At 47.7% G+C, this 15683-nt stretch overlaps 1 protein-coding gene across 3 annotated transcripts in view; it reads right to left on the reverse strand.

Moving 5' to 3' along the window:
* Nucleotides 1-2120: 2120 nt before the first annotated feature.
* The window catches only part of TTC34 (tetratricopeptide repeat domain 34), an 83576-nt gene continuing 70013 nt past the window's right edge, over nt 2121-15683 (reverse strand). For all 3 annotated transcript variants that reach the window (XM_068238848.1, XM_068238850.1, XM_068238849.1), the window contains one exon: nt 2121-4291. In XM_068238848.1, the coding sequence (XP_068094949.1) occupies nt 3770-4291 (522 nt within the window). In that variant the 3' untranslated portion in view covers nt 2121-3769. The remainder of the gene's footprint in view (nt 4292-15683) is intronic.

Consider the following 15683-nt stretch of genomic DNA (forward strand, 5'->3'; position numbering starts at 1 on the left):
CCCTTTCGGGACCAGCGTAGGTAAATCCTACGCTTCACTTATGGATGTCTAAGCCTGATGCGGCGTAGGATTTACGCCACCCGTCGTTTCCACTCCCAATGCGACATCTCCTCTCAGCGATCAGGAGCCATGGCGCTTGGCTCCTGATCACGTGATCGCTACGATCGTAGTGATCACTGTTAGAGCTGTGGCAGTAGGGGGGGGGGGAAGAGAAGAGGATCCACTCACCTTCCTGAGGTTCCCCTTGTGATCAGTGCTCCTTTCCCCTCTAGCTGGCATCCCCGCTCGCTCTGTGTTAAGTGTTGGGTCCCGGCTTGATGACGTCATCAAGCCGCGACCCGGAACTTAACATCAGTACGAGCGGGGATGCCGGCCAGAGCGGAGGGGGCTAGAGCTGCTCATCGCTGGAGCCTGGGAGGGGAGTAAAGGCTGCTGGCAATACGGGGGACACCTGGCCACACTGGGGACACCATACCCAGCTTAGCCCTACCAGGGATCCGGCTGCCTGACACCCCCCCCCAAACGCGCCCCCCCCCCCCCCCCCCCCATGCAAAATCACCTGGTCCTTAAGAGGGATTAGGCAGCGGGTCCCAAAAGGGTTAAGCTTGCAATAACTTAGAATGAATAAAATCTTATTCCTTTGCTGTGAATGAGGGGAACTTCTCATGCTTTTCATGCAGATTGTCAGGCAGGGGTCACACATGTCCAGATCGTAGGCGATTTCACGCTATGCCAACATGCAATGCAAAATGAAAATAATGTATTCCTATGGGGCGGCCAAGCAGCATTGCAATTTTGGCTTTGCAAAAACTGAAAACATGCACTACTTTCTCAGATATCGCGTGCAACTTCTAATTGACAATCATTAGGTACTGTGAAAAAACAGGTGTGTTTAAATGCAGGCAAATGCGCAGAGTGTATGAAAAAGTCACATGTGAAAAATGATTTGCGCTGTCTGAGGAGACAAATGTGGGCTCAAAATACCTTTAATATTTGGAATACAATGGCACAAATTATAAAACCTTTTTTTCTTTCAGCTTTTTGTGATTTTATTTTAGGCAATAAAACATAACACCCAGCAGCAATATATAAGAATAAAACATTAAGGATGCAATTAATAACAGGGAGGAGATTTTATCAAAGGTGTGTTCATTTTTTTCAGCTGCTGCTCTTAAAGTACGCATGAACTAGTTTTTAAATCACATACTTTTAATGCTTTTTAAATTTGTGGTGCTGTGACATATTTGACAGCACAATCCTCCCCCTCCAGCTGTGTCCCCCGCTCTGCTCAGCTGTTATATTCAGGGATGGTCGTAGTCAGCCAACTTCGCTACGTTGGAACTACGCATATTTTTACGCAAATAGGCTTCGCAATCTATGGCTATGTAATCAGAAACTTCACTACGTATGCATTTCGTGGACTACGTATTAAATTACGCAAGCTGTGCGTAGTTGATGCGACCGCTTATGCCCTTATGCGGAAACTTTTCCGCAATAATCTTCAACCTATTTGCAAATATAAACTAATATAAGCGTACATTCCACCTTCCAATGCGGAATTGTATGCGTATAAAAGGGCAATAATATTTCTGTGCATGCGCAGTGATCCATATAGATGCAGTTACCGCACGCGTAGTTGACTTCGCAATGCATACGTCAACTACGGGTAGCGGGCGAAGCTTCGCATAGCGGGACTACGACTACGCGGAAATGCGTACGTGTAGTTCTTAAACTTCGTCTACAAACTACGATGCGTAGTTGCGTACTACGACGCGTAGATTCGCACTGGCGTAGTTTACGAGCAACCCTGGTTATATTCGACTGAGCAGAACATTGAATATGGGCAGGGAGGAAGTGTCGGTCCATCCTCCTCTCTGGCCGTTTTTAGTTCCGCCCCCTCCACTTGCAGCTAATGGTTCCACACAATGTTACAGTATGCAGTGCACAGGAGAGCTGTGCTGTGTGTGAGTTTGTTGTAACTGAGCTCAGAATAATAGTGTTCTAATTATATCTATTAGTACACTATCGTTCCGAACTCAATAGCAGGCTACTACAGGGAGAGTCACTTTGCTCTATCTAACACTTTTTTTTTTACAATATTAGTTTAGAAATAATTTATTCAGTTTTTACCCATTGTAAAATATTTCCTCTGCCTGATTTACAGCCTTACATTTATCACAGGTGGCAACATCGTTACTGCTGGCAGATGCATCAATGCGGAATGTTTGTTTGTTGTGTGTTCTAATGTGAGCAGAAACAACATCTGGTCCCCCAGAGTGCTCTGGGAGCGGAGGGCTTCATGACATCATAACCTAGGCTAAATGCCATGGGGTTACATGCCAGAATGCAGCTATATTTAGATATATAGGAAGTGTTTCTGATGATGAAACCAGAATAATGAATGTAAAATTGGATATCCTGAGTCATTTAGTACTTTTCTATGCGTTGTTGCGATGCTTCTGGAATTTTCCACCCCACCTACTCCGTTTTCCTGCTTGAGGTCTGGTCTGAGTGGCCGTCCCTAGAACTGAATCTTCCACGTCAGGAAACAGGTCCCCAAGGTGCATGCATCCCAAAGTCCATTGGTGTAACTAAAAACCATATCCCCAAACCTACAATAATCTCCTGGGTCCCCCTTTCCTTGGGTAAAAGATTGCCACCTTACTGCCTCTCATCCTCCGCCAACCAAGTGAGGCCAACCCCCACACCATGTTTGGCTATCAAAACCCCCAAAAATAAATGCAGATTCGATTCCGCTCCATCATGCTTCCTGAATCCCTAATTTCTACTGCCCCCTTCCCCCAAACAAGTGTGGGCATCATAACTCTCCACGTATCTGTGCACAGAGCTTGTATCATGCTGGGGCCCTAATCAATTGCTTGGGTTGCTTGGTCGGTAATCCGGCCCTGATCTGGAATAGCTCAGAACAGTATAATTTGTCTATAGCCACTGTTTCTTCACAGCTAGAGATAGCAGGTGAGATATTACAGCTTGCATGGAAACTGAAGGCCAATTGTATGCAGTATATAGTATTCCCAGTCGGAGGTTGTTTTTTCTGAGCTCTGAACCAATGGTGTGATCTATGACCGTGGTTAGTCCCGGTTCACATTATCGTTCGCTATCCGGATTTTCCGGATCTGATCCGGACCGCATACTGTACAACTGGAACGTACGTTCCGCATAGCAATGTAAAGTCTATGCGGACGTTCACACGTGTCCATTCCGTACGTGCCAGATCGGATCCGGACTCTTTTCCAACATGCGCTATTTTTTGGGTCCGGCTCTCCGGCCGACGCACCCGGACAGCACCATCAGGAACACAGAAACCAATGGGGAACGGAAGGCACAGAACACACTGCCTACAAACACCTGACGTTCTACCCCACTTCCTATGCGTATGCAAGCGGCCATTTCTGATGGGGACACATGGGCCAAGCATGTCTGGAGTGGAGCAGCAGTGACAGACGTGCTGGAGCTGTTTGGCAGAATGTCGGAGGTGGAGGTGAGGCCTACAGCGGAGGAACCTGATTCTACAGGTGCACCAGGTGCACCTTCTGCTGACCCCAACATTTTTTTTTTTTTTTAATTTCGCTATTTTTTGCCCACGGATCTGGATGGCAGCCTGATGCATGCCTGATACAAACGGACCAGATCCGGGTCACAACCGTACGGTTCTGATCAGGATCAGGTCAGGATCCGATCAGGATCCGGTCCGTTTATTTGCCAAAACGCAAGTGTGAACGGGGCCTTAGTCTTTATCATGATTTAGCTAATGAACAATACAGCCGGATGCCTCACGTTTAATCCTGCCCTTTAATTTCTTCATATCCTGATGATTCTCATCAATGATCAGCCCACACTCCGTCAGTTTCCAGGACTCCTCAAAGAGTTTCTGATCGTAATACGACTGCGCCACGCAGCTGAACATCTGCCCGAGCTTCGCTCTCCCCGGCGATTCGTTCACAGCAGCCAAAGCGAAGGTTCTGTCCAGACTGACCGCTTTCACGTATTGTCTGCAGGAGGCCTCCTCCTCCCCCTCCAGCATGAGGACGTGGCCTTTGAAGCAGAAGTCCTGCACTTGGGTCCGGAGGTCGTTGGCGCTGTGCCGCTGAATGGCCTTGTCCATGTCGCTCCCCGCACCTGCGTAATCACCAAGACGGGCGAGGCAGGTGGCGCGCTGCCGGAGGTATTTGGGGTTGTTGTTACTGGCGATGATGGCCAGTGAGAAATAATCCATAGCCTTGTCATGTAGGTTCTCTCGGAGAAATGAGTTTCCTTCTTGTCCTGCAATCTAGAAAAAAAAAAAATAACACAAGCGTTAAGATATTTGGAATTCTCTTTAGTCAACTTTAAGATTAAATATCGCTGCCAAGCTATATAACCTGGGAGTGACACTGGTTGGAGCAGAGCTTTGTGTACAAACAGACAGGCACCCAGTATAACAAGTTAGAACTCTTTACTGAAGAAAAACATGCATGATATATCATTCACCGCCATCAGGAAGCGCAGCTTACCTAGAACAGAGTGAATACTGGAAATAATAATCCCATTCAGATCACCATTGCATTTTACACACAGTGACATCTTGTGGTTGTTTTACTATACTGCAGTTTAAGGTCTCTCAGCCTGAGAAACATTCTAAACTTTAGAAGCACCCCTGGGTACATATATTAAAATAGTTACAATATGAGCCAAGGTGATAAAACAGAATGCTAAAATGGACAGTAAGCAGATGCCCTTGCCTCTTATGTTAGGTACACACAATGCAATTTCCCATCAGTTTGAAGGATCAAACTGATAATTTCTGACATGTCCAATTTGCTCCAGCATTTTAAATGAGGGTGACGGTTTTACCATCGTTTGTGTAAACGCTGCTCTCAATCCCATCATCTCAAACAAGCAAGCACAGAACATTTATATCGCGCTTTTCTCCTGGCGGACTCAAAGCACCAGAGCTGCAGCCACTAGGACGCGCCCTATAGGCAGTAGCAGTGTTAGGGAGACTAGCCCAAGGTCCCCTACTGAATAAGTCCTGGCTTACTGAACAGGCAGAGCCAAGATTCGAACCCTGGTCGCCTGTGTCAGAGGCAGAGCCCTTAACTATTACACTATCCAGCCACTCCTCTTGTCCTTGATGCTGTATAAAGTGCCCCGGACCAGCTACATTTGGTGCTTCCATGCCCCCTAGGGGGCTCAAAATGGGGCAAACGATCAATGAGAGCTGATGCCAAACACTTCTCTGCTTGTTTGCCCATCTGAAACAGCCCTTAACCACTTCCTGCACCATGATGTGAAAATAAGTCTCTGCACTCTCCTCCCTACAAAATCCTAGATAACACTGTTTATTTATTTCTGAGCTGATAACAATGCTAGACAGTTGTAAAAGGAATGACAGCAAACCCCTCTCTTCCTCCCAGGGAATTCTATGGCAGGATTAATGTGTAAACACGTGTAAAACAAACATTCTAGGAGCAGACAGATGTAACAAGAGAGTAGGGTATATACTGTACAATGTGTTACTAATACATATTAAAACAAATGAACTGTTTAAATAAACACGAGAGAGAGGCAAATAAAATGTGTGGGTTTAATGTACAATAGAAGCTATTTACATTAAAGCTATAATGTATGAACGTGGATAAATTGTGTATTTTTTCACTTTTTTCCTTATTTTCCTTTTAAAATACATAGAAAATAAAGTTATTAATAAAAACAAATATCAGCTACAAAAATCCCAATTTGTCCTGAATAAAACAATATATACATCATTTAGTTGTGACAATTATTGATAAAGTTATTGCCAAAGTAATCAGAGCTGAGCTGTACTGTGAACTGACCAGGGTAGGGAAGTGGTTAAAGGACCACTATAGCAAAAAGGTAAGCCAGTAAAATCTGACAGAACCAACAGGTTTTGGACTAGCCCATCTCCTCATGGGTTCTCTTTGTTTTTAAAAGCATTTCCTGAATGGCAGTTGCTAAGAAAACCCTGAGAATCCCCCATGAGGAGATGGACTACTCCAAAATCTGTTGGTTCTGTCAGATTTTAACTGCTTACCTTTTTCACTGTAGTCCTCCTTTAAAGTGGATCTGAGATAAACTTTTACTCTTTGCATAATTGTGTTTCTTTCATATAGTTTATAGGGCATTCCTCAAGCCAAATACTTTTTTCCCTATAAACTAAATAAGCCACGCCCACAGCTTCTCCAGTGCCTTGGCAAGGGCTTATGGGAGCTCAGTTTGGGCAGGAGAAGGTGTTACTAGCCAGAGATTTCAGAGGCAGAGGGGAGTAGGAGCAGGGAGAGTTTTCACAGGCTGAGGGCTGGAGATGCAGATCAGCTTGCCTGTGTGTAATGATAACAAGCAGAACATGGCTGCTCTCATTGTATCACAGGAAGAAATAATCATTTTCTATTAAAGAGAACCCGAGGTGGGAATTACTTTTACTATTGGGGCACAGAGGCTGGTTGTGCGCACTAAGACCAGCCTCTGTTGCCCCATCGTGTGCCTCCATGTCCCCCCTGCTCGCCGCTATACCCCCCACATTGCTGGCTGTGTCGCCAGCTCAATGTTTACCTTGCGCTGTCAGTCAGCGCCGCTCCCCCGCCTCCTCCGCATCGGCGCCACCCGCCGCGTCACTTCCCTCCTATCAGCGGGAGGGAAGGGACACGGGCGGGTGCGCCGATGCGGAGGAGGCAGGGGAGCAGCGCTGACTGACAGCGCAAGGTAAACATTGAGCTGGCGACACGCTGCGTGTCGCCAGCAATGCGGGGGGTATAGCGGCGAGCAGGGGGGACATGGAGGCACACGATGGGGCAACAGAGGCTGGTCTTAGTGCGCACAACCAGCCTCTGTGCCCCAATAGTAAAAGTAATTCCCACCTCGGGTTCTCTTTAAAGCTGTTTGCAGCTAGATATGCTGTGTAAACTATCTAACCTTTAGATAAGATATACAGACAAGTTACTTGTTATAGTTAGTTTTTCATCTCGGATCCGCTTTAAATCCAGGCAGAGTTTCGCCTTGTTTTTCTGGCCTGTCTCGCTATGTCAGACTGGCTGTGGGAAGCAGAAAGAATAAATGGCATATGAGAGATAATGAAGCACAGGTGCGGAGAGCGCAGAGCACGACACGTGGGTGGCGGGAGCTCTTTACAAGGTAAGTGCTTCTTGCTGCAGACTATGATTGTCCAGGTGCAGCAGCCATAAAAGCCTCTTCTACCCTGATGAGATGATGTTCTGTCTTTCCAGCCTTGTTCAGAACATTATTAATGCTCCACTCTGAATCTTACATCAACAACAGCCTGCTTGTAAAAAAGGAGATTGTATATATAAACAAGTAAATATTTCTAAGGGCCGGGGGCCCACAGGAGCTGTCTCAGGCGCACTTTGGAATTGCAGGCAAATTTAGGAGGCATAAAGACCTTGCAAGGGATGCAGCCGGAGGGGGGCCCAGAAGCCCAAAAGGGGCCCTGTGGAGGGAGAAGTGTCTTCTCCCTTTCCTGAGAGGCTGACAACCAAGGGCACTGAGAGAAAAAAAAATCTGCTCTCTGTTCTAATGACTGCATCTGCTCAGCCACAGATAAGGAACCATACAAAGTTTTGTAGACAGACCCTATTCAATGTGCAGCAGACTCTTGTGTACAATGCCCAGCCCCCAAACTCTCTACCCCTCCCCAAGTGCTGTGTACTGTTGGTATGCTGGAGGAGTCTGCAGAGTCAGTTCTGCTCCATCAGAGAGGACAGAGTGAGTGTAATAAGCTGAGGCTGGGAGTACAGGCATCTGTCAGTTTTCTGTATACATTTTCTGCACAACATGTGTCTGCACGTTTTTTTACAGAAGCTAAACTAATTAATAGAGAAAATGTTTACCTGTGCAGAAAGTGGGGGAGAGGGGGCCCCGTCCAAAGTTCCGCAGGTGGGGCCCAGTGATTTCTAGTTACCGTACACCCCTGCCGGTGATTTCAGTAAATCATGACCCTTGATTTTTTTTTTAACCTCCTGGGCGTTATTCACGCCGGAGGATTTGCAGCTGACAGTCCCCCAGGATGATTATTTGCGATCGGATAGTTGTAATATCTTCAGCTAGCACTAGGCTAGCTAGCAGTGGTGGTCGGCATCCTAAGATAACGTCTAATACTCCCCCCCCGGTTGCCGCTAAATATATTACCCGCCTGGATCCAGCGATCACGCAGCCTCCGCTCTTCTCTATCGGGAGGATCAAACATGACGTCATGCGGAGACCCGATTCTCCCCATACAGAGGCTGTACGATTGCTGGATCCAGGCTGGGTGATGTATTTAGCGGCGATCGGGGGGGATCAAAAGTAATATAAGGATGCCGACCACCACTGTGCTAGCTGAAGATATTACAACTATCCGATCGCAAAAAATCATCCTGGGGGACTCCTGGGGACAGCCGGCGGTATGCCCAACACAGTGTCAGGCATACCGCTAAGGAGGTTAAAAAGCAGTACATATAAAGATCACAATAAAATCTGTATGTGTGTGGCCAACAAACTATCAACTTAAATTGGTGTGTTGCGAGCGGTGAGGTGTGGAAAATCTTTATGAACTTTGACAAATAGCTCTGGGGCCCAGCATAAGCTACCCCCCTTGTGCGGCACAGTTTGGCGGCGCTATGTTAAAATGGACGCTGCATAGATTGCTATGTTAATTGTGGCTATCACGGCGCTTGGGAGGCTATTAATATCAAGAATATGGTGCCACCGCCCATTAATTAACATATTCGGGGGTAAAGGCTGCTGTTGTAATTGCAGCAGGGGGTGGTAAGTTAGTGATAGGCATCGATATCAGCAGATATTGCGGCAGGGGGGTTGGTTAGGGTTTGACATTGTTGGGGGAAGGGGACAGTTATGGTTAGGCATCAGTGGGGGGGGGGGGGTTGGTTAGTGATAGGCATCGATATCAGCAGATATTGCGGCAGGGGGGTTGGTTAGGGTTTGACATCGGTGGGGGAAGGGGACGTCATGGTTAGGCATCAGTGGGGGGGAGGGGGAGGTTGGTTAGTGATAGGCATCGATATCAGCAGATATTGAGGCAGGGGGGTTGGTTAGGGTTTGACATTGTTGGGGGAAGGGGACAGTTATGGTTAGGCATCAGTGGGGGGGAGGGGGAGGTTGGTTAGTGATAGGCATCGATATCAGCAGATATTGCGGCAGGGGGGTTGGTTAGGGTTTGACATCGGTGGGGGAAGGGGACGTCATGGTTAGGCATCAGTGGGGGGGAGGGGGAGGTTGGTTAGTGATAGGCATCGATATCAGCAGATATTGTGGCAGGGGGGTTGGTTAGGGTTTGACATTGTTGGGGGGAGGGGACAGTCATGATTAGGCATCAGTGGGGGGGGAGGTTGGTTAGTGATAGGCATCGATATCAGCAGATATTGTGGCAGGGGGGTTGGTTAGGATTTGACACCGTTGGGGGAGGGGACGTCATGGTTAGGCATCAGTGGGGGGGAGGGGGAGGTTGGTTAGTGATAGGCATCGATATCAGCAGATATTGTGGCAGGGGGGTTGGTTAGGGTTTGACATCGGTGGGGGAAGGGGACAGTTATGGTTAGGCATCAGTGGGGGGGGGGGGGGGGTTGGTTAGTGATAGGCATCGATATCAGCAGATATTGCGGCAGGGGGGTTGGTTAGGATTTGACACCGTTGGGGGAGGGGACGTCATGATTAGGCATCAGTGGGGGGGAGGGGGAGGTTGGTTAGTGATAGGCATCGATATCAGCAGATATTGTGGCAGGGGGGTTGGTTAGGGTTTGACATCGGTGGGGGAAGGGGACAGTTATGGTTAGGCATCAGTGGGGGGGGGTTGGTTAGTGATAGGCATCGATATCAGCAGATATTGCGGCAGGGAGGTTGGTTAGGGTTTGACATTGTTGGGGGGAGGGGACAGTCATGATTAGGCATCAGTGGGGGGGGAGGTTGGTTAGTGATAGGCATCGATATCAGCAGATATTGTGGCAGGGAGGTTGGTTAGGGTTTGACATTGTTGGGGGGAGAGGACAGTCATGGTTAGGCATCAGTGGGGGGGAGGTTGGTAATGGTTAGTGATAGGCATCGATATCAGCAGATATTGCGGCAGGGGGGTTGGTTAGGGTTTGACATCGTTGGGGGGAAGGGACAGTTACGGTTAGGCATCAGTGGGGGGGGGGGGGGTTGGTTAGTGATAGGCATCGATATCAGCAGATATTGAGGCAGGGGGGTTGTTTAGGGTTTGACATCGGTGGGGGAAGGGGAAAGTTATGGTTAGGCATCAGTGGGGGGGTGGGAGGTTGGTTAGTGATAGGCATCGATATCAGCAGATATTGCGGCAGGGGGGTTGGTTAGGGTTTGACATCGGTGGGGGAAGGTAACAGTTATGGCTAGGCATCAGTGGGGGTGGGGGGGGGGGGGGTTGGTGAGTGATAGGCATCGTTAGGCGGTTGGTGCAGGTTAGGAAATGGCGAAGGGGTCAATGAGGGCTAGGGGTCCAAAGGAAGGTTCTCTTGTGAAAGTAAGGTTAGGTTAGTCAGTTGTAAAATATTGGTAAAGATTACCAATATTTTACTATTGGTATTATGCAGTGATTCACAGTAGAATTAAATATTGTTATTATTTGCTGATATTCTATTTGCGGTTTTACTCCGGTGTACAAATTCCCACAGCGCCCTGTTTTAAATGTACTCCCCTTGGCTAGCAAATGTGAGTATGAAAGAAACCTGGACCCAAGCCTTTAGAGATGGCCAAAACTGCTGAATTGTGAGAATCTGCCAAAATTTAGAAATTGCAAATTAATTTCCTAATGAATACCGAAATTGCCATATTCCGACTTTGCAGTGCAAAAGGACGTAATTGTGATTTGAAAATCTTAATTTCAGCTTTTTCGTTCAACATTTTTACACAGAATTTTTGATTTCACGTCTCTTGAGCTAACTCACTAGACATTTTTCACTTATGAAAAAAGTTTGTGCATCGTACATACATTATTTCATAAATCATTCAGAATTTCTGTGAGACATTCTGAAGTGAAAGTCAGAATTCAACTAAATCCTTACGGTCATTCTTACAAGCCATGTGCCTCTTGCTCATTTTCAGACTGTTGCAGCCCTTATTGCAGATCATCTTTGATTACATAGGGACGGGTACTCTTGCAGACCTGCTTGGAGTTTCATCTGAGGGTGCTGATTGATAGTGCTCCTTTTAGTGTTTTGAATGTCTGACTGAGCACCCCACCATTTTCTTTTCATCTACGGCACAAATTCAAACAGTTTCCTTACATTGCAGAAGCCTCCAGATACGACTATTTCTAACATTGCCTACAGAAATGCACTTGAGCGATTTCTCTCTCTCTGCTGCTCCAGGTTGGACACGTTCTGGCTAATTACTCCAGCACGAGGCAGGAGTTTGTGTTATATAATCTTCAAACACTTCTTCGTGAGCCAGTATGGCTTCTTGCTCTGCTAGGAGCACTTTTTCTGAACATAGAAGCAGAATGTTCATCACGGCTTGATTCACCCCCTTAATGGCTTTCTTGGAAATACTTCTTAAGGACGAGGCATTTTGCCTGTCGCATCTTAAGTGGGGTCACGGTAAAGAGTAGGAGAGATCGTCCCTGTGGCAGGCTGCGATGGTTTAGCACAATCACGTGGCCAGAAGTTACTGCGGCAGCAGAGACAGATCAGACATGCTGCTATGCAGGAAAAAGAAAAAGCTATCAGTCAAAGAACAATTACATTCTAGAATTTTCTTCCTCTGGCAACATGCGCTGTTGCCTGGGGCCGAATCAGATTCTGCTCTTCAGAAATGGTGAAGATGATAAATGTGATGATTTATTGCTGAAGAACTCCACAAATCATTAAAGGGATACTGTAGGGGGGGTCGGGGTAAATTGAGTTGAACTTACCCAGGGCTTCTAATGGTCCCCCGCAGACATCCTGTGTTGGCGCAGCCACTGACCGATGCTCCGGCCCCGCCTCTAGTTCACTTCTGGAATTTCAGACTTTAAAGTCTGAAAACCACTGCGCCTGCGTTGCCATGTCCTCAATCCCGCTGATGTCACCAGGAGTGTACTGCGCAGGCACAGACCATACTGGGCCTGAGCCGTACGCACTTGGTGACATCAGCGGAATCGAGGACACGGCAACGCAGGCATAGTGGTTTTCAGACTTTAAAGTCTGAAATTCCAGAAGTGAACTAGAGGCGGGGCCGGAGCATCGGTGAGTGGCTGCGCCAACACAGGATGTCTGCGGGGGACCATTAGAAGCCCCGGGTAAGTTCAACTCATTTTCCCCCGACCCCCCTACAGTATCCCTTTAAGTAGAAGTTTCTCGCTATAATATATTACAGTTGTATTTTAAAGTGTACCTGAAGGCCCATACACACACTCAACAAAAGTCTTTTAAATGCACGATTATCAAACAACTTGAAGAAGCTGGACAACTTTTGACTAGTAAAAGACGCAGGCCCGGCCCTAGACTTTTTGCCGCCTGAGGCAAACTTTGAAGAAATCGCTGTACCCCCCCCCCCCTCCCAAGCCGCGGGTGTAAGGGGCCGCCGAGCTGGAGGGGATAGCGGGCAGGAAGGGGGTATTGGCCTAGCGGCAGGTAGGGGGGGTCGGACCCCCCCTCCCTCACCTGGGTCCCCTGTCCTCCGCTCCCCTCCAGCTTTAAAAAGTTAAGTTGACGCAGCTATTGTAAGAGGCACGGGCGGGGATCACTCACCTTTTCCGCCTTCCAACGTGCACTCCACTGACGTCACTTCCTGTAGCGCTGTCCACTTACAATACAGTGGGCGGCGTAGCAGAAGTGACGTCAGTGGAGCGCACGCTGGAATGCGGAAAAGGTGAGTGATCCCCGCCCGTGCCTCTTACAATAGCGGTGACAACTTAACTCTTCAAAGCTGGAGGAGAGCGGAGGACGGGGGACCCAGGTGAGGGAGGGGGAGGGGGGTCCGACCCCCTCCCCGCCGCTAGGCCCAATACTTCCTGCCCGCTATCCCGTCCAACTCGGGCGGCCCCCCACACCCATGGACGGGCGGGTGCCACCCACCCAGAATTGCCGCCTGAGGCAAAAGTTTCACCCCGCCTCATGGGTGGGCCGGCCCTGAAAAGACGTGCAAATGACAACGAAATCATCACTGATAAGAGTCGACCACTGACTGATAAGACGCAGCTCAAGATAATACAACAGTTGGATTGACTTGAGCTGCGTCTTATCAGTCATTGGTCGCCTCTTATCAGTAAAGATGTCCCGAACGGTTCGCCGGCGAACGGTTCCAGGCGAACTTCGGTGGTTCGCGTTCGCCTGCCGAAGGCGAACTTTCCCGGAAGTTCGAATCGCCCCATAATGCTCTATTGAGCAAAACTTTGACCCTCTACATCACAGTCAGCAGACACATTGTCTCCAATCAGACTGCTCTCACTGGTGGAGCCGCCCCACCCCCCTTATACAAGGCAAGGTCCTTAAGCCATTTGACTCACTCGTCTGCCTATACTAATTAGTTAAGGGTCAGCTGCTACACACTCTGCTAGGGAGATTTTAATTAGCCTCTTGTGGGCTTCTCCTCCCACCTCCCTCCTACCTATTCCCACCTCCCTCCTACCTATTCCCTCCTCCCTCCTACCAGAGGGAGGAGGGTCTCATCTGCCAGGGAATTCCAGTATTTCAAAAACCAGCTTACATACCGTGGCTGGGATTTGAACCCAGGTCTCAGTGTATTATAGGTAACTAACATATCCATTATACCACCAACACTACTAGCTGAAACTAGCTGAAACTAGCCTAGCATGTACCATTTATGCTCAATCCAAGAGAAAAATTAGACAAGACAAATAACATTTATATCAAGCTTTTCTCCTGGCGGACTCAAAGCATCAGAGCTGCAGCCACTAGGGCGCGGTCTATAGGCAGTAGCAGTGTTAGGAAGACTTGCCTAAGGTCACCTCTCTGACGCTGCAGCTGTCCTTGGTAGGTTTTGGAGCTTCATTTCAATAGAGTGCTTGGGGCCCCATGTTAAACTCACACTGGGGCCCCAAGCTCATCAGCTACACCACTGCACTCTACCTAGGTAAGTATTTATGGTTTGAGATAGTTTCAGCTCGGGTACACTTTAAGAACCCACAGGGAAAAAATCCTGCAATAAAGGGAAAAAACAAACCTACATTTTGGTACTGGAAAGTATATACAAAATCATGTTGTACAGCGGGAGACATGGCAGCGCTTTCAAACAGAAGTTATACCTGAATGATCAATCTGCATGAATGTGCAGAGCTCCAGGAACTGGACAATATTACACACCTAGCACTCAAAACAGGCAAAGGGGGATGTTAGCGTCAGTAAATAATGTGTGCAAAGATTATTACCTAATAGACTTCCACACGGCAATGACAGACCCCCTCGGAGAAGGCCTAACACTAATCTAGTAATAAAAACATAATATTCCTTGTGCTGCTAATCATAAATGGTATACACATTTCATCAAGCAGACAGACAGGCAAATGACAGCGCTCAAGGCTGCACCTGCAATGTAAACCAACAGAGGCAACGCAGAGCCCCACTGAGGCTAAATACATGCCTTGAATGCAAAACAGATCCAAATTATGTACTAATTCTAATCTAAAAATTTGGATGTAGATTTGAAGCTCTGCATTGCCTCTGTTGGTTTACATTGCAGGTGCAGCCTTGAGCGCTGTCATATACAAAATCATCACGGAGTTATAATCTATATAAAAGAAATCTTCCCAGGACCCCCAATTCTAACCTTCACACAACCGCCAGGCCTCAGACACAAACTGGTTAGTAGGAAGCTTCCCTCTGATTATTATAACAATGGGACAAAGCCGTGCCAAAGCAAACGCTGCAAACTGCGCAATCACACTGACCAAACATCTAGTGTTACAAAAAGAACCCCTAATGTCGCGGGGTCATACTGCTGCTCATGCAGTACCGTGGTGTATCACATAGAATGCATTCAGTGCGATGTCAGGAGGTATACAAGGGAAACTTAAAGGATGAATCTACGGAAGCAGAAGGCAAACTATCTGTAACGATTGTATAACGTACTGGTGTAGCAACACAGACGTCTGATTATTGTGTGATCTGCAGAATCACCAATAATACAGACTCTATACCTGATTATGTGGTGATCTGCAGTATCACCAATAATGCACGTATAGAAGGCAGAGATGTCGTGACAATAGTGTTTGGTGCAACAGTAGAGGGTAGATCTCACCAGTGGGGCTGGAGAGAACTACCAGAGGAATTGGCAGATAGTTTGACAAAACCTCACCAGGGGAGCTGGTGGGTACTATCTGCAACCAATCTGTGCTATGCCCCACCAGAGGAGCTGGAGGGTACTAGCCAAGATAGAAGCTGGGTAGCTAGGAGCCCACACCAGAGGGGCTGGTGAGTGCTATCAGCAATAGCAAATAAACCGTTTAGCTAGACCTCGCCAGAGGAGCTGGTGGGTACTATCAACACCTCTCCAGTGACAAGGGCTCACTGGTGAGTAGAAGGGTCAGACAGGCAAGGTTCAGCAACAGAGAGGCAGGTACAGTACAAAATCAGAAGGCAAGAGAATAGTAATGATTCAGGCAGAGGTTCGGCAACTTAGATCAGATAGGCAGAGGTACAGAAACATTGAGCAGAATCAGAGTCAGAGATAGTCCGGAGTCGTACACAGAATATCAATAA

This window comes from Hyperolius riggenbachi, chromosome 6 (genome assembly GCF_040937935.1).
Source record: "Hyperolius riggenbachi isolate aHypRig1 chromosome 6, aHypRig1.pri, whole genome shotgun sequence".
Lineage (NCBI taxonomy): Eukaryota > Metazoa > Chordata > Amphibia > Anura > Hyperoliidae > Hyperolius > Hyperolius riggenbachi.